This window comes from Athene noctua, chromosome 1 (assembly GCF_965140245.1).
Source record: "Athene noctua chromosome 1, bAthNoc1.hap1.1, whole genome shotgun sequence".
In the NCBI taxonomy this organism is placed as follows: Eukaryota; Metazoa; Chordata; class Aves; order Strigiformes; family Strigidae; genus Athene; species Athene noctua.
In genome coordinates this window covers 136,380,824-136,400,693 of record NC_134037.1, presented here as the reverse complement: position 1 = coordinate 136,400,693, position 19,870 = coordinate 136,380,824, and the positions used below count along the sequence as shown (strand labels likewise).

The 19,870-nt window shown below is 46.2% G+C and overlaps 1 protein-coding gene across 3 annotated transcripts in view; it reads right to left on the bottom strand.

Annotated features, from left to right (window-relative positions):
• LSAMP (limbic system associated membrane protein) overlaps positions 1-19,870 on the bottom strand; it is a 1,021,870-nt gene that overhangs the window by 316,226 nt on the left and 685,774 nt on the right. The window contains exon 2 of one of the 3 annotated variants that reach the window (XM_074897459.1): positions 2,166-2,244. In XM_074897459.1, coding sequence (XP_074753560.1) covers positions 2,166-2,244 — 79 coding nt within the window. Of the gene's footprint in view, positions 1-2,165; positions 2,573-19,870 lie in introns of those variants that run through there. The other 2 variants (XM_074897458.1, XM_074897460.1) reach the window with 2 other exon arrangements.

Genomic DNA, 19,870 nt, shown 5'->3' with positions numbered 1-19,870 from the left:
TCTGCCTCTTCTCTGAAGGAGGGACTGATGGTCCCAGGGAGAGGGAGGGGAGACAACCGCCCTTCCTAGGAAATGTGCAAAGCATATAACCAGCCAGATCTGCTTAAAGAGATTAGGAAGGCAGTTGAGGGTGGGAAAGCCCGTGCACTGCCCACAGCCACTTCTGAGGGGAACACCGTATTGCTCGGGGCAAGTCGTTCCATGGCCAGGTGCTCCTGCAAACTGTGTTGCTCGGCACACATCTGGCTGACACAGCTGGATCACCTCGCTCAGGTGTTTTATTTTGGGGCCTGACATAACACTGGCAAGCCATGCGCTCCACACACAAACACAGAAACCACTCTCCCCTGCAGCCCCGTTGAGCTTGCCAACGAATGCTTTAGAGGCTGCACATGCAGGCACCATCTCCGCCATCCGCTCAGCCCTCTACGCTGCAAATGCAGCTTTAGCACACAGTGTCTAGATAAACTCAAAAGCTCCAAGGTTAAGTGGGAAATCGAAATCCAGTGACCCCCGGCTGGGCAAGCGAGCTTAATGACTTGTCTGCTGCTGTATGTACCAAACATATGCCAGCAAACAGCTGCCTGAGCAGCCCCTCCAAAATAAATGATTGATGGAAGCGATTTGCCTTTAAAAACGGGATGTCGGCTGAGAGTCCCGCTAGAAAAGGGTTAATGGGATATATGAATTGCTAGTGAGGGGAAGGGAGAGGAGAGAAGCCGAGAGTCAGAGGCAACACCCCTTGTTAGGTGTTTACCATGTCGCATCTAAACCCCTTCCATCGCCTATGCAAGGCAGATGAATTACTCTGCAAATCCTATTACTCTGTGTGGATAAATCTTACATGCGAGTTAACAAGTCTGGAGAGCTGGGGAATGGAAGCTGCTGAACGGGTATTCCAAGATCAAAACAACCCAGCACACGGGAGCTGAGAGAAGCGATACGCATATACACACACACACACATCTCCCTCTTCTAGCATCCTTCTTCCCTGATCCCACAGCTCACATACCCCTCTATCATTAAGTGGGGGGGATGTAGGACACTGGGGATCACGTAGCAGACCATTTGGTGACATCTAGCAGGATTTATTTCAGAGGAAGAGAAAGAAAACTTTGCTGCTGCTGTTAGCTTTGCTAGGGGATTGCTCCCTTGATGCTTCAGGGTTTGTGCACTATCAGCTTCCCATACAGATTACAGACTTATTTAAAATTATGTCCAGTAGTTTTATAGCCAGAATACACAGTGTGTGCACAGACACGCACAGAATTTTCCTTCAGTAGGGAAGTTACTGCAGGTAAGTTGAGCAAGGCAGAATTTGAAAAAGGAACCCACAGGAAAAATATGACTGCATTTCAGCTATTTGGGACGCTCCTAACTGAAAGCCCAAGTAGCCTCAGAACTACCTTTAGAAAACCTGCGTGATGCATACAGAAATACAACACTCAACATTGCCAGTGAACAAGGCTTCGTGTGCAAAGACTCCCTCATCACCACCACTCAGACACGAAGGCACAGCATATACCCATTTACTTAGCCCTGCAAAGAAACAACACAGCGAACGAGGTACAAGCTTCATAAATGTCAGAGCTCTTACACCATCTTTTCACAAGCTTTTTCAACTACTATACCACCTCCCCTCCCTACAGGGCAGAAAAATAAATAAATTAAATTAAAAGCCAGAGTTTCCCCGAAACAACTTGTCCGAGAGTTCCAGCAGCACCAGGCATAAAGTTTTTGCATAGGTGCAAAAAGAAGTATGAGAAGATCAATGGAACATCTGGCAAGCACAGCTGGATCCCTTTTCGATTTCTCTATTGATACTGCAGGGCTGGTGGAAAATGTACGTTCATGAGAGCTGGCTAACACAAACAGCCCTTTCCCCACTGCAATTCTTTTGATCCAGAGCACTACACAGAGGAGAGCGGTGGCAAAAAGTGTTCAAAAGCTTTGTGATTTTTTTTTCCCCCTAAGATTAAGGCACAAACACACAAGCAGAGCTTGTTTGTAGAAGCTGCTGCTACTGCAGTTCGAGAGGTAAAATAACACACACTCTCGCGGAGACATACACGCACAAATCTGTATCGCATCACATGTAAGATGGGGCACACGCAGAAATACAGATAATACAGATAGAAAAGGGAAAAGTTGGCAAAACGCCCTACCTGAGGATGGCTGTGTCCCCCTGCCTCACGGTGATGTTATCGGTACCTCGGGTAAAATCCACGCTGCGGACTGGCAGCCCTGTAGGGAGAAGGCAAAGCAATCTCAGTAGGACCAGCGGTAATTGTTTCCGATCAGACTGAGCCCTTGCTACCATGGCTGGTCTCGTCGAGTTTCACTGCCTGGACTTGGCTCTCTCTCTGTCTGTGTATGTGGGTAGATAGACGTAGAAAGAAAAACAATAGTAATAATAATAATGTACAACTCTCGCTCTGATAGACAGCCCCAGGAAGGGGAGGTGATTTCACAGTCCGTCTTAGATGACACTTTCTCTTGCTCTTTTCAGTCTCTTGCTGCCTTCTTCCACCCCCCTTGTCTTGTTTTAAGGCTTTCCAAAAAAAAAAAAAAAAAAAAGAAAAAGAAAAAGAAAGTCTTAGCACAACCTTCAATTTAAAAAAAAAAAAAAAAAGGCAAGAGGAAAAAAGTCAGGCAGCAAAATAATTTAAAAGATAATAACAGTTAAATCGACCCGTTCGAAGTGATGGAGAGAGGTGGGGAGGAGGGGGGGGAGGGAAAAAAAAAAAAAAAAGAAAGGACCAAGGGGAGTCCAGCGCCGCCGGGCTGCGCGAGTGGCTGGTCCTGCTCCAGTGCGCGGCTGTGCAGCCTCCCAGCCCCGAGCTCCCTTCCTAACCCACTTTCCCAGGCGGAGCGAGGGAGGGAGGGAGAGGGGAGGGAAGGATGGAGAGGGGTGGGAGGAGGGAGCCTCACTCGGGAGACGGCAGCTCGGCACCGCGGCGGCGGCGAGTGCGGGAGGGAACCGCCAGCCGCGCTCCACGTCCTCCCCAACACCCCCCCCCGGGGGGTGCAAACCCCCCCGTCAGGGAGCGGGGCTACCCCAGGAGGGGAGAAGGGGGCCACTGCAGTAGGGAGAGGGAGGGAGTGAAGGGATGAGGGCTGGAGGGCAGCGGGGGGAAGCCCCCAGGGAGAGGGGGGTGGAAAGGGGAGGAGGGTGAGGCAGAGAGGGAGAGGATGAGGGGGCTGGAGAAAGAAGGAGGAGGGCGGTGAGAGCGGGGAAGTGGAAGCAGAGGCAGATGGGGAAGCAGAGAGGAGAAGGCAGGAGCAGCTGAAAGAGGCTGAGCTGGGGCTGGGGGGAGTGGGGCAGAGAGGATGGAGATAGAACCAATATTCACAAAAGAAAATACTGGGGGGCGAGGCGGCAAAGAAGCTGTGGCCAAAAGTGTAAAACAACTTGTCTTTGGGGCCTGAAGCCACCAGCTAGCTCATTTACAGAGCAGCATTCCTGGCAACTGCCCCTGCAGCCTCAAACCTTGCTTTTTCCCCCCTCTCAGACTTTCCCCTTACCAGCTAAACAGTTGTACATCCCTCCCTTCCCTCAGCCCTTCCCCACCACCCCTCCCCCCCACCCCTCCTCCCCCCCGCCGCCTCCTTTCCCAGCCTTTGAGGGATGGACAGGAGACAAAGCTGGCATTGAGCTGCCCTCAGTGTGAATGCTGGGCCTGTCCTCCCTGGCTGGCAGCGCCCGCAGCTGAGCCCTGGACCCGGTGGCCATGCTGCCCACCCGGGCCCGCTTCCCCAGCCCACGTACCAGCACCACCACGAGAGAAGCGGGATAAAATTTAAGGCAGAGGAAGAAGCTAGAGGTTGTACAATGGATGCTTGCCTGCCATTCCCCCAGCCTGCTCGCTGGGAGCTGCCTCTGGGGGTGTTCCAGGGGCAGAACCCTCCTGGGGCCAGGGGATGGTGGGGCTGGGAGGGGGCAGCAAAAAGGGGTGAGGTGGTGGGAGGGGGGGTCCAGAGAAGCAAATGCAAGGAAAGCTGAGGGGGACTTGGCCGTGAGCTGCTGTCCCGCACTTCACAGCGCTGCTGCGTGCCTAGGCAGCAAGGGAAAATCCCAGCCTTGTACGCTGCCTGCTTCTCCTCTGGTTTTAGAGGGGGATGCAGTGGACCCAAACTGGAGAGACATATGGAATGGCTCTGTGTCATACAAACGGATCAGATCAAAGGTCCCTCAAACCCTGGGTCCTGTCTCTGAGCGAAGCCTAAAGCCAATGCCTGGGGAAGAGCACAAGCACAAGGCAAGTGTGCAGGGGTATCGCCCCAGGGCGCTTCCCTAATTCTCAGTGATTTGTGGCTAAGGCATGTCCCCAGCCAGTGGCAGTGTCTTTGTAGTTAATGGCCGTCGATTGATTTTCTTCTTCCAGGAATGTGCACAGTTGCCTTCTGAACCCCTAGAAACTGGCCCCTGCAGCTTTGGTATGGGAAGGCCCTGCTGCCTGTGAGTGCTTAAACAATCCTTGCATGTGTTAAAGGCCCACAAATTAAGGGTTAAGGTCATGACACTACTGCTCCAGTGCCACGCATGCAAAAGAGCTGACTGCTTTGTGTTCAAGCCAAGGAGTGAGCCGATTCAGACATTTCCCCTGCAGGAGCATGGGAACTGGCAGCGTCAGAGAGGAGGAGCAAGAAGGTCTAACGGGTTAATCCACACTCTGGGTGTTCCCAAGCTACTGCAGAGAGACATTTCACCTGACAAGGGTATTGCTCTGAAGATCACCATGCTGCTGGTAGACTCTAGGACAATGGTCAGCACAAGGGACAGAGAGATGCCAACAAGCTTCTGACATCCCAGATGATGGGCATCACCAAAGAGACCCTTGTGACAGAGTTTAAGTACAGCTAAAAAACCTGGTCCCATATAAAGATGGGACCAATGGTAGAAATGGACCCTTCTTGCAAGTCAGTGTTGCATGGATCCCTTTTACAAGGGTCTCCCATATATGTTTCATCTACATTTAATAAGAGCTATTGTATGTTAATTAAATGCCAGTAGAGTAAGGAAAACATATTTGTCGAAGATTAACTATTATGCAATGCAGGAAGCATCTGCCACCCAACTGCTAGAGCTCACTAAATATTTCCTTATCTCAGAGTATTTACTTAGGAGGCAATAACTATCCAGTTAAATCTAAATTTAATGCTTAGTTAAATATAGTTCATGGAAAGTGGCACCAATATGTTTTATACAGAGAACGACAGGAGGGGTGGTTAGGGAGGGAGAAGGAAGGAATCTTGTGCCCAGACTCCAGTAACATCCTGAGTCAAGGTGGGACTGCATGTGGCTGTGCCTCCCTACAAAGTGAGGTGTGTCACAGCAGACTCAGAGGCACCTCTCTACTGAAATGGAGGTACAGGGGAAGTCTTCGTCTTCTTTCGCATTTACACAATCTTCATTAGAATCACCATAGCATAACTATTTAATAATAATAATAATAATAATAATAATAATAATAATAATAATAAAAAACAGAGAGGAGAGGAAGAAATTCCCTTGAGGGTCTCATAAACCTTGGAAAAAATAAAACAAAAACAAAACCTCCAGCTGATAGGTTTTACTTGCTTTTAGAAACATACAGAAGCAAAAGCGAGGTGTTGCCTGGTATAAAAGGCCAAACAAGCAGGACTCACACAAATCCTAGGAGAGAGCCTCATGAGTAAAATAAATAATGTTATTTTTGTACATGTTCCCAGAAGAAATAACTCTCTGGACCCATCTCCCCCTGCTGGAAGCAGATAATGAAACAGCAGGTCTGCTTTCTAACTTTCCTACCTTCTGAAAACTTGAGGAAAAATTCAGGTAAGCCATCAGAGCATGGACACCACAAATCCATGCTGCTGTCTTTTCATGCCATTTATCAATACTCCTGGGAGGCGCAGGGCTGGCAGGGCCAGCCTGACTGACCATATTTTGTCACTTGGCAGTTCAAGAGTGGATGGGGTAGCATGAGTCTGGCCCTACAGGGACCCCATCACCCTCCTCCAATGCAAATCACTTACAACACCCTGTTCAAAGGGAGCATGGCCTAGAGCAACACCCTTTGATGAGCACAGGCTGTACAGCACCACTGAAACGCTGGGGTGACAGGTTTAGGAAGGTGTTTGTGTTTCCACACTATTTGTGTGGGATGGCTCCATGTGCAAGCTGGAAGGAAAACAGCAGCACAAGCAGACACAGCCTGGCTAGCCCTACTCTCCCTGGCTTTGAGGGAAATGTGCTGAAGACATCACAGTCTGGGCATCTAAACCAACCAGAGGAGAGAGCCTTCATGCTGGCCCTGGATGGGCAACCTCTGCTGAGACAGGCAGTGCTGGGGTGCTCTGGGATCGGTACTCAGGTCACCTCTGCCTACCTGTGCGGCTGCTCAGTTTTACGGATATGCAGGGACTGACATTGTGAAAGCCTGAAGTGCCATCTGCTTTTCAAGGAGAGCCAACAGACACTAAAAGCATGGACTCTGGCCACAAATAGGGATGGGTTGGGTTGGTGGGGTTTTTTTGCATTTGAGGTGGCTAAAAGCAAAGAGCAATCCACTGAAACTTCAGCAATGCCAACTGCAAGAGCCATCTGTATGAGGTGGATGGCTGCCCTCTAGGAGCTGAAGTGAGGCTCATCAGCTCACACCACAAACAGCCACAAAATGACAACTGTTGTCACTTTCATTCACTCCCAATCACACCAAAACTGGTGACTTGTTCCCAAGTATCCCTGGGGAAAAGATGTTTCTGAAAAATACAAGGAGAACTACTCACACAAGCTTCCAGACCCTATCAGGACCAACACAATTGCATTAAGAGTACTGCACAACTTCTCTGCCAGCAGAGTCCAAGCATCTGTGGATTTTATTTAGGGTATCTGCAATGATGAGCGAAAACATACGATGTTTTGTGAGCTATAACGTGTTTAGTCAAGATACACTGCTGTACTCAGCAGCAGAGCCTGCTCAAAGCTTCTCAGCCATGCAGAGAAAATGCAGTTTTGTTGTATTGGCAGAGGAGTTATGGAGACAAACAGGGAAGAGCCAAAGGGGTTGCAGCATATGGGGAGGAAGATCAAGGGACCGTGGCAGGGGAGTGGTGATCTCTCCTTCCTCTCTACCTTCCTGTACCTGCAGCTCCTAAACACACACACACATTTCCACCCGGCTGTGTAAGGGCAGCATCCAACCCCAATTTATTAAGCAGCCTTTGGTTCCTTGGGATACAGGGAGCCACCGGAGTAGAAGAGAATGAGGAAAGACAGGGCTAGGAGAGAGGTGGAAAATCATCTGAATGTAGCAGGTGCTCTAGAGGCAAACTGAGGAGGAGGTGGGCTTTCAGCGGTACATGCCCTTCTCCTCAGACTCCATGAAAGATTTCCTTTTGGCCATACTCTGTCCATTTCTTCAGCTACACCTGCCCGATAAAGGGGCCTCCATCTATACCAGGCCAGAGTCTGCTGGAAAGAGCAAAGAAATAATTTCCATGAAACAAATGAAAAAAATAAAGTCTGCTAAGGACAGGATACGGCCTACCAAACCTGATTCTGTGCTAACTAGAACATCAACGCCGCTTATTCATATCCCCAAGGCACTTATGGAGGACATGTTATAGGGAAAAAATTCTGCCATTTGAGAAAAACGTATGTGTACAATGGCTCTAATACTAGAAGTAAGTGTTCCAGCATGTACTTTAAGAAAGACATGGTTTTTATGAGTATTTTGCAGTCTATAAATTAAACTGGCTTTTGATGCTTAAAATCAGAGCCAGCTTAAGCCTGAGACTCATATACAGACATGTAATACAACAAGACCAAGCTTCCTCTGAAGTAAGGACCTCATTAGGTAGAAGGATTTACTGCTCTGAGGGCACGCAGATAGGTCATAACTGTGGATGATAACATGCATGCACAACACCTCTTTCTAAGTGTGGTCACTGAGCTGTAACCGAACTTCCTCCTGTACAAGAACAATAGCTGTTTTTCACCAATTTGTAACCTTGTTACTATGCAATCGATCTAGCTTCACAATTGATCACCTTGGTACGGACAATTTAGAGGTCAAGGGCCAGGTTCTCAATTGCTGTAAACTGACATATCGCCACCACTGTCAAAAGATCTATGCTGATTTCTACCAGCTAAACATGAAGCCCTGAGTTTTGAAGTTCATCTACTTTTCTGCTGCGTGGGTAGAAAACTGCATTATCTCCGTTGAAAGAGAAAACATTGTTTGACTGGATAAAGGGATTTTGTGCTTGGACTTTTCAGAAATTTTCACCTTTTGTTAAAGACCAAATCTGAAGCTTGGGCAAGAGGAAAACAGCAGTCTGAAGATACCTTTTTTCAGCAGGATATAACCAAGTGGGATTAAAGAATTAGCGCTGCCAACGGTTTGTAGCCTTAATTACGGGTTGCTACCACAGCAAGACCTTGTAGAACTGCAAGGTTATTGGCAACAGGTCCTTCCTACTTGAGAGGAACAAGAAATGTAGAGTGCTTCCCTTGTAGTCCAAACAAAAGTTGCCCTTCTGGCCTTACAAATACAACAAGCATAAAAGTAATCAGTAGTATTGAGAGCGTGGTGCTGCCTTTTCTCTGAAAGATCACATATCAGTCACGACTTTCTTACTGACACCTCAGAACTGGGCTTTGCTCAGAATCACAGAATCATCTAGGCTGGAAAAGACCTTGAAGATTCTCCAGTCCAACCATTAACCTCACACTGACCGTTCCCAACTCCACCAGATCCCTCAGCGCTGGGTCAACCCAACTCTTCAACCCCTCCAGGGATGGGGACTCCCCCCCTGCCCTGGGCAGCCCATTCCAATGCCCAACAACCCCTTCTGCAAAGAAATACTTCCTAAGAGCCAGTCTGACCCTGCCCTGGCACAGCTTGAGGCCATTCCCTCTTTGCCTGGCGCTGGTTCCTTGGCTCAAGAGACTCATCCCCCCTCTCTGCACCCTCCTTTCAGGGAGCTGTAGAGGGCGATGAGGTCTCCCCTCAGCCTCCTCTTCTCCAGACTAAACCCCCCCAGTTCCTTCAGCCGCTCCCCATCAGACCTGTGCTCCAGACCCTGCACCAGGTCCGTTGTCCTTCTCTGGACACGCTCGAGTCATTCAATGGCCTTTTTGGGGTGAGGGGCCCAAAACTGAACCCAGGAATCGAGGTGCGGCCTCACCAGTGCCGAGCATAGGGGTCAGATCCCTTCCCTGTCCCTGCTGGCCACGCTATTGCCGACACAAGCCAGGATGCCATTGGCCTTCTTGGCCCCCTGGGCACACTGCTGGCTCATTATCAATCCCCCCCCAGATCCCTCTGTGACTGGCAGCTCTCCAGCCACTCCTTCCCAAACCTGTAGCACTTCTGGGGGTTGTTGTGGCCCAAGTGCAGAACCCAGCATTTGACCTTAGTGAAACTCATGCAGTTGCTGTTTGTCAGAGGGTGTCAAATCCCTTTGAAACCACGGGAGGCCACGCTGCTCAGTGACTGCTGCTGTGAGTGAGGAAGCCAAGCTGCCTAACGTCTCCCAGCTGAGTCAGCAGACCCGGTGGGAAAAAGTGTGACCTGTTCTCCCAAGGAAGACCAGCTCACAGCATCAGAAGCAGGGAAAATGTTGATCCCAGTTCTGATGTTGCATGTGAGGACAAGGATGTTGACCCGTATTTTCTAAATGTGGCCCCATGAGTTAGGCATGCAAATCTAGACAAGCAGTCCACACCTCCGGCTGAGGACAGCTTCAAGATCTCTTTTCTTTTTGTACTTGGGAGTGAAATCATTGCTTCACCAATGTCAAGTAACATCTGATGAGTCAGGCAGAGCCAGGGTTCAACCTTACAGGTCTTTAAATAATTCATTTCCCACAGGAAAGCAAGAGCTCTATCTGCTTCGACCTACTATCCCCCCAAAACTTTTCTCCCAGTGCTGGTGAATATTTACAGCCCTCAGCACAAGTAATTAGGAGATTCACAGAAGGAGGCTAGAATAGTTAACAGTCCCTCCCAACACACAAACAGAGATGACCCAGAGGTTGGGATGTTCTAGGAGGACTTGGGAGATATCCAGTCCAAATTTCCTCAGTGAATTTGGGAAATCACTTAATGAGGCATTCACAAAGGCGGAAAAAGCTAATCTCCCTAGGCTCCCTCTGCCCTCAGAGAGATAATCTTCTCTTGAGGGCACTTCAGAGCAGATGCCTAAATTAAGCGTTTAAAATTGTTCTGTCTCTCAGGGCATGTCAAAGTTTCCAGCTACATAGCTGAGATCCTAACATACCCTCAGCTTCCAATAGCACTCAAAGGATGAAGCACCTAAGACTGCTGGGTGATCTGACACTACAAGACAGAAAGCCCCTGCAAGTCACAGTCTACAGAACACCCAGGCATGATGTATGCCTTACTAGTTAACAGGCCCCAAAACAACCACCTGGCAGTTGCAAGGGATGCTAGGATCACTGCAGACAGGAATTCTATACCCCTGAGAGATGGTCAAACCCGTTCTGCTCAGCCTTGCTGCTGATACGATGACCTGCTCTGGCATGGAGTTCTCAACACAATGCTAACGGATGAGAATAATTATTCTGACAGTGATGATTCGGAAGAGAGCTCCAAACTCTGGCTGAAATGATACATGCTACACATTAATCATCACTGGAGAAATAATTTTATTGTGAAGAATAGAGTGTGGCAGGCTGTTGTGCTGCGCATTTTCTTATCCATTACAGAAGCTCCAACATAGCTTTTATGAAACTTAAACTGAGGCCTTCAGCGAGACAAGAAAGATTCTCAAGATTTGTGATGCTATCAGGAGACCAGGCACTGTCAGAAAGCCTCATGCGCAACAAGCTGACAGAGAAATTTGTATGCAGAAATTTGGAGAAGGGTCCCTTTGAAACTATGACCTGCCTGGATTCAAGCTTCTGAAAACACTTCCAATCATTTCACTGCGTTCAGGTCTGAAAATGTGGAAAATACGTCTTTAACATGTCCAGATTTTCAAGATGATAACCCAGGAGAATTGTCCCACAGACTCAGGCTCAGTTAATAACATTCTTACAGGCTACAGGTCAAAGACATCTCTGCATCAGCGTTTGGAGCTAGTGTCTGCCTACTCTTTCAACATACACTTTCTAATATTTCAGCTTTTCTTCTCCTCTTTCCCATATTACTTCTTTACTCCTTTCTCCATACTCCTCACCCTGTTATTTTCAAGTTTCTCTCCTTTTCCTAGGTTGCTCCTATGCCCCGTTTCTGTCAGGCCCAGTCACATTCATACATTTTAAAGCTAGGAGGGACTTCTCGGATCATCCTGTCCAGCTGCCTGCCCCAAGCCCCTGAAACTCACCCACTTCTTCTGGCAAGAAACCACAACCAGTGACTCAGCCAGAGCACCTTGTTAAAGAAAGGCTCTCTGCTTTGGCTTAAGAAGCCCCAACTGCAGAGATCTACCCTACATCAGCGGGTTTAACAATTAATTACCACCCAGGTTAAGAATTTTTCACATTGGTTTAAGCACAAACATTATTTCCTTTATCATTCAGCCACTGAATCAAATCATGATTTTGTCTACTTAGATTCAACGGTCATCTGTTGTTAAATACCATCTTCTTGAAAAATTATGTTGTACCTCTTTGAGTTTCACTTTGTACCACTTTTGTTCCTAGTCCGATACTTCACCACAAATGCCCAACACCTGGTACCAGAAAGGGAACTGGGGTGTTTTCAGCAGGCTCCAAGAGAGCTGGCAGATGCCAGATTAATAGCACTGTCCTGGGGGTGTGGTCAGGTAGCACAGAAGTAGGGCCAGGAGTGGGAACCCTATGTCCAAGTCTAAGCATGGGGAAGGGAGATGTAGGAGTTGAGGGGGAACAATGGAGGACCTGTCCATTGAGAGGTGCAGGAATAAGGTGGCTTCTCAGGGAGAAGATGCATTTTGCTGGAGGTGATTCTAACAGCTGGTTCTGTCAGGCAGGACCAAGGAGCCTCCAGCACAGTCCCGTGCTGGGATGCAGCAGCAGTGCAGCTGTATGGCAAGTGGGCTTCACCGCTCACAGCAGCAGTGAAAACCCTGTCTTGGAACCACTCTGATTCAATCTCACCTCAACTCATGTTTAAATCAACTTGGGTAAGGTGAGACAAACCTGAGTGTGGACATATGTGCAAACTGCTCAGATGAAGCAACAGCTATCAGAAACAGCAATACCTCTCTCAATGGACAGGAATTTTTCTCTGAACCACTGCTTACAACACTGCTAAGGCTAGGCTGAATGAGGGATGTGCACATCCTGAAAGAGCTCCCTAAAGTAGAGGTCTGCGGGACATTTATAAAAGCTTCCAGGCAAGAGTGAGAATAGGCAGGTGTTCTCCTGGAGGAATGTAAAATCTCTGTAGAAACCTGACCTGTCAGAGCCACGCTCAGGCCCTGAAGTGCCAGCAAACACACCCTCTCTACTGACAATTTACTCAGCTCCAGCAACCTGTTAGATCCAGCAGCTTGTGGGGCTTTATGAAACAAGGAGCCAACAACCCAAACAGGAAGAGAAGCGTTGCCTCCTGGGAGAGCCCTGGGGATTTGTGCAAGGTCCTGGTCTTCAGTGACACTTCATTACCTTCCTAATTCACACAACACACCACTACTTTTTGAATAATGTAATGAGCCTGCTAGCTTCTGTCAGCAGGCAGGGATCAGGGAAGGATGAAGAGCTGGTTGGTCGGAGCACCCTCGCAGCTGGGTGAACAAAGGCAGGGGATGTAAAAAAAGTCACTACAGTTGAATCAGACCACAGCAGAGTAACAAAAAAACCCAAAAAAAACCCCCCCAAAAAAAGCAGCCCAAAGAAAATGTTTGATGATGATGAGATGGAGCTCCGAGTAAGGCACTTCCACACTTCATTACTTGCTGGAAGACGAACCCCAGATACCAGACCTATAGCACTTGTGGGTGAGGCTACCTCAGGCATCCTCAGGAAATATCTATCACTGATTACTTTTTAGTCATTGTCCATAAGACCTTTTAACCCTATTCTTTCTATCTGCAAGGAATCATCCTGTGTTTGCCAGACATAAGTGGGAATCCAGGGGGGCCTAAATTTGTGAAATGAAGGCTTTGATTCAAACATCTGCTTCTGAGCTTTTGGTCAGACAGACACAATAAAGAATGATAAAAATGGTTTACCTGAGTCCCTTTTCAGCTGGTGAATGCATAGCATGAAGGAGCTGGCAGAAAAGCTTTTTACAGGCTTGGGATGATAACAGACTACTGCCAAATGCAGGGAGTTACTTGCCCAAGTATGCCCTTGCAACCTAATGATCTGACAGGGGTCTGAGGGAGAAGGACACTAAAGCTCAAAGAAATTTCCCATTCAAGTTGCCTATAAAGTGTCTGAAATGTCAAAGGCAATCCTGACAGGTAGAGGCCCCTTGGACAAATCCTAACCCTGATATAATCAAGTCGAGCTTTGCCACTGATTTCAGTGGGGCTACGATTTCACCTCTTGAGTCTGCCTCTCACCCCCATTTACCTGTAAACTCCTCTTAGCTGGAGAATGAGTGCAACACAAAGGACAAAGCAAACATGGAAATTAAGGCATACCTTCAAATTCACATCCATTTAACTGAATTACAACAATTTTCCAGCAAGCTCATTGCTCATCAAAGTGAGGAACAAACCGAAGTGAATCTGACGCCTCAGACAGACCCTGCATAAGCAAATGAAGTACTTCTGCTGCTCCCAGCTCTGTCAGGACACCCCTGTTCTGTCCATCAACACGCCCTGTTACTCCTGCCACTCTTCCCATCTGCTGATGTAGCTAAGTCCTGAAAAGAAGAAGCTGCTATTGCCCATGAATTTTTAATGCAGAAAAAAAAAAAAAAAAAAGGCTGCAGGAAGAAGAATATTTGGTGGCATTTACTCCCTATGATCAAAGCCATTTCATGTCTCTTGTGTGATATTATTAGAACACAATACGAAGCAAAAGCAGTGTTCAGACTAAGGTCCCTATTCAAGAAACACTTTCTGCAGAGGAGAACGCAAGAACCAGTGCCAGCAGGAAGCACATCTCTCTGCCTGTGTGTATCTGCAGGGAATTACACCACAAAGAACCAAACAGGTACCTCAAATCCAGTCACCTCTTATCACAAGCACGATGTTCAATGGGACATCTCCACTCACCTCTGAATGTTTCCCCAGCACCCAAAAAAGCATTTGTATGGCCAGCAGTAAGAGACCCAAGTCTAAAGAGACAACATGCCACAGAAAGAGTTGTGCTCTTTGGTCTCTGCTGTCACTGGTATTTGTTAAAATAAAACTTCTTGGAGATGACAGCAAAAAGACTACGTATTAAAAGCAAAAGTCAGCTACTAGTAGGAGTAAGGTGCAGCTAGCTATAGGTCCTCTTGTTCCCAAACCCAGAAATTACTTCTGTGCTGGCTGTGTGCTTGGGACATACCAAGCAACCACCCAAGGGAACATAATGCCAGAGAGAGCACTAACATGCCCTGTCTCTGTTCTATCACTAGCTGGGCCAATCCTCCAGTGCCAAGAGGCAGATGAAGACCATACAGGAAGATCTGTTAAGCACCCAGCAAGGGGAAAGGGAATTTTTAGCTAGCAGGAAAGAAGATACTGGGGTTCAAACAGACTTGACTCTCTGGAAGTCTGGAGTAATTCCAGACCTTTCCTTTCCTCCCCTCAACTAAAGGACGCAATGGAGTACATAAAATACATGTTTTTTAAAAGCTTCTTCCTCTGACTTCAAACTTTCTGCATATCTCTGACAAACATCTACACATGAGAATGTTTCTTTTGGAAATATCTGCACTAGATGAATATGCTGCAATTACAAATTGCCCTTTCTGATCGCCATCATTTATTCAACAGTAAAACACTGACACCAACAATAAAATACAGAGGCCAAAGAGATCAAACTCCGAGCCACAAGCAATGTAACCCATATAGATCACCCCCACTGTTGTTTGAGACCTTCTGAAACAAATCTCTCCACTGTTGGTAAGCGTTTGGTGAGTGCTTCATGAAAAGCCGATGCCTTGTTCACATTATACCTCTGATGGTATTAAGGATGCATTTCCCAAACCAACTGAAACTTTCAGCCTCTATTCCATGGCTGGAAGACTGAGATATCTGTAAGCAAGGGCCAAGGTTCAACAAGCAGCAGGGATACCTGTGCAAAAAATATTTGCCCATTGAGTCACACTGCTGACACTCTTGAGTGTTCACTGTAAACCATCATGCCAACACATTTGCACTAATATCACAAAAGCAAAGTCAAGGGAACCACAACTGAAGTTGAAGTGAAATTTAAATATTTTGGTAAACGTAATGTCTGTAAATGAATGCTGACAGCTATCATGCAGGTGTTTACAAAGGTAACTGAAAGCCTTTGAATGGCACCAACTGCTTTTATGTTCTTCCAAGCTGGACTCTGGTGAGGGCTCCATACTGGACAGCTCTGTCTATGCCACTGGGCAAATGAAGCTGTTGACTGAAGCAGAGAAAGACCACAAACACTCAAAAACATCCAAAGGAAGTGGCAAGAATATATATAATGTGGTTGCAGTCACTCGAAGCTTTACAATGAGAAAGTTCCATGAAGCAGAAGTCCTGTTCATGCACAGGAGAGTAGGAGCATGTTGTGGCTTGAATCTTTGGAGTGAAAAGTCAGGTTGCTCTTGCTGGCACAGAGCAGCAAGAATCTACAAAGGATTTAGGTTTCACACGGAGTGAACTCTCCTCACTCCACTTATACAGCACAACAGAGCTGCAAGTGATGTATCAGGCACTGCAAGTCCATAAGGAAAGAAACTGGTGAAAGAGGGGCAGGGTACAGTCCTTTGTGGAAAGGGGCACGTGACACCATTATGCTGTGTGCTGTGTGCATGTGAGAAAGCAAGGTGAGACTGGTGTATGTGACATTCCAACCTAGTGGGATGACTGAACAGGAAAAAGATAAAGTTTTAAGCTCCATGGTCTTTTTTTCAGGGAATAATGCTTACAACAGGAAAGCAAGACAAACCAGCCCAGACAGAAAGGGCAGAAAAACACTGTTTCGTCCAGAGATCAAGTCTTCCTTCTAACTTCCAGTATGATTCTTAAGCTTTCTGAAGATCCCATCGCTCCCAGGAGCCAATCTTAAAACACACTGTTTGAGCACCTTGGCCAGGACAGAGTTAATGTCTTGATGACTGGAGAACACGCAATGTACTTCTGGTTTACTAGATGTATTCAACTCCTAACAGAAAGATTCAAGATGTCAGCAGTACTGGACAGATGACCCTTAGCTCTGTACTCAGGAGTTTTTGCCATGTGAAACCAGGGTCTGTTGTTTCCAGATCCTGTCATATTTTTCCATAAAGCTGCCAAGTGTTTGGATAGCTGTATGGGAGATGGATGGGGTTGAGTATACAGAGATAAATATTCTGTGACTGGAATGTGATTATCAAGCTAATGAAGCTCTAATGGCAAAACCAAAAAGGATGCACAAGCTGCTCAACTTTGTCCAATTCTCCGAATCTGGTAGTTCAGGGAAACTTTCCTCAGCAGGTTATAGCTCTCATCTTCCTCGACTATTTTGCCATGTGGAAGAGAGTGCCAAATCCTAGCATGCCCCTGAAAGATGCAAAGCTGTTTTGATGACTCATCTGGCAATCACAGCAACTAAGTCACATCAATACTAAGTCAGAATAGAAAACTTCAGAAAATTAAAGGGAAATAAAGTTTAAGACTAGGAAGCGTTTCAGTGAAAAAAACCCCAAAGCATTCAGTATTATTTGGAGATTCTCTCCTTTCATCTTAAACCAGTCAGAGAAATGATTAATGCTTTCTGATTTTTTCTTAACAACACTTGAAATATAAGCAATGACAAATAAAGAAGAAAAAAAAACAATGTAAAGAAATTTCTTATTATTCCCTCATCAGACATCCTCAAAGGGAAATAGAGGAAGTCCACAGTAAGATTTATATTAGTCAAGAGAAAGAAAATCTCCACTCAGGGATTGCATTTAGGATTTTAACTTGGTATAAATGTTCATTTAAGAAAATGACTCTTACTTGCCCTGTCCATAGTGGGATTTAGGAAGTACAAAGAACACGTATTTAACTAGCTAATGGGTATTAACAGCTTAGCACAAATAAGGCAGTATGCTTCCATGACGTATTAAAAATCAGTTAAACCTTAGGCTACTTCTTGCCATTATGCTTAACATATGTTAAAATCATACTGCCTTGTTTTCATTAGGCTGTTAATACATGCCCCCAAAGACATCTTCACCTTAAAGCTCCCACGAGAAAGACCTAAAGGTTTAGCTATGTTGGCAAACCCATCTGAAGTTGACATACTGCTGATGCGGCTGTAATGTACTTACTATCTCTTCATTCTCCCAGTAAACAGTCTTGGCAAAAAGATTACAAGGCCAGAGAGCTGCAGCTGCACTTTGGCTCTTGTAGTGTCACACTCAGCATCATGTTTTCTCATGCCAACAATTAGAATAACAAAAGTTTATAGCATGGACCTGATCCTGGACATAAGAAAGTGGAGGCCTGCCGGCATGCTGGCAGAATTTCAACTGCTGCTCGTCAATTCACACAGACAAATTGAGGCTTATCCTGAAATTGTCTTGCTTTGGTCCATGACTTCTGACAATAGGGTAGGAAATAAAATGCTACCTGTCCCAGCACCTTTGTGAATCCAGCCTGATTTTTTCCTTTCTAAATGAAAGCATTTGTTGGGATTTCCCCAAATCTGCAAGGTGCTTTTACATGACTCAAAATCAGGTTTTCAACATGAATTTAAAAGGAAAGTTTCCTGCCTCTGCTGAACAGTAATACTTTAAATAAACTCACTGCCCCCTCAAAGTAAAGGGCTGGTCCCCATATATTCTTCCCTTCCCTTGTGCTGTTTCTCTGTGCAACTCACTGGAGGAGAAATTACATTCTTTCTTCTGCCCTTTGCCTTGTTCAGGCAGGACAGTCACTTGGATGCCACCAGGCTAGAGATGTAGTTGATAGACACCAAACCACCATAGTAGAGTCTAAAAGAGGCTCTCGAGGCCCTGGTGACACATTCACCGTGTGTGTTTCCTCTGCTTTACAGCTGACTCACACAGAGAACCACCAGGCTCTCTCCAGGACAAGAAAAATAAATGTATATTATCTGTTTAAAAGCCTACTAATCCTTAGGCAACAACTGAGTAGTAACTGCAGCGATAGGGCAAATCTTTCTGCTTCATGTTAATAAACCCCAATGCAGTATTATTACTGCTTGCTGCATGAAAGGCTTTTACAGAAACAATTTTTTTATTTTTTTATTTTAATTTTTTTTACTAAAACAAAGAATACACATGTGGAAAGATTTGGATGTTTAAGACATTGCTTAGGTTTCCATTTGCTGCATCATACTGGCATTAAGAAACTAGACTATGTCACTGGAAATAAACAGAAAGCAAGCAGAGAGTGCAAATGGGGAAAAAGCAAATCACCTCTGTCTTTTGACAATCTGACACATCATTTGCCAGACCAGGGGGAAAAGTCTCTTCTCCAAAGAAGTATCACTGTTATCTTTTTAAGGAGATCAACTGCCCAGTGTCAGTCTCGAAGTGTCACTGCTTGCCCTAGACATCTGTTTGCTGACACAGGGACACACAAAGCCATGACAGTGAGCGAGGGACCCGCCAATGCCTGTTTTATCTTCTGCAAGTGCCTTTTCTCTAGAAGGCATAATGCAATTATGAAGGATTCTGCACAGCTCCATCTTATTCCCATAAACTGCACAGACAGAGCCCACCCCAAAACGCAGCACCTCTGGAGCCAAGTTACCACTCATGTCCACTGATGTCCCTTCTGTGAGGCAACTTCTTGCCCCATGGGGAATGGCTGTGTATGGCCCATTTCCATATGTGTCCTGGTTCACACTTGGGTTGTGACTCAGGTCACTAACAGTTGGCCACTTCTAGCCCTGCATGGTTCCTTTCCTTCAATGGTATCATGGCACTGATTCTTCCACCACAGGAACAGAACACCATAGATAGGTTTGTGCATACCCTCTGCCTGGTCCTAAATCCTCCCTCAGGATACGCGCTAAGCTCCAGCCAGTACTTACACTGCTCTGTCTTTGCTGGACTACCTCAGGTAAACCACCCAGATCTTTTTCTGGGTAGTTTTGTTAGGATAAACACACACCTCTAGTGTAGCCACTGGATTCCAATTACAGAGCACTGGCCTTGGATGAGGCAGGGATGCCCTAGGGGGGTTGTAGCAGGCAGAATGGCTGAAAAGAGAGGAGAGCACTGAGGTCTCTAAACTACAGGTCCTATGAGACACAACGATACTGCTGGGTAGACAGAGTTTATCTGTAAACTGGTTGAATTAAACAGTTGAGTCGGTCTGAGCTGAATGGAAATACAGTACTCCATTTAGACCTTCCCAAAGAAAGAATAAATTGTACTGCAAATAATTAACAATAAGCAATAATAGAAGACATGGAAAAAAAATTAAAATCACACCTTTCCCAAACTTTTGGAAATGGCATTTTCCATTTTAAATTATTGTACACAGCAAGTTTCAGAGCATCTCACCCTTGCTAGCCCTTCCCACTCTTTTAACCCTAATATCTGGCAAATGGAGCTTTCCATCTCCTCTCTTCACTACAATCATGATACTAACATCCTGTACAAATGCAGGCAGATTTGAACTTCCATCAGAGAACTGTAGCAGCTGCTGAGCATGGAAAGGATTTTCTTTCTTTTAAAACAATTAAAAAGAAGTATCTGACTCTTTCTACGAAAACTGTGGACTGGTCAACTTCTTGTAAAAAAGCATTGCTGGCTGAGAACTGGCAGTCGCTCCGTCAATATGACAGAATAATT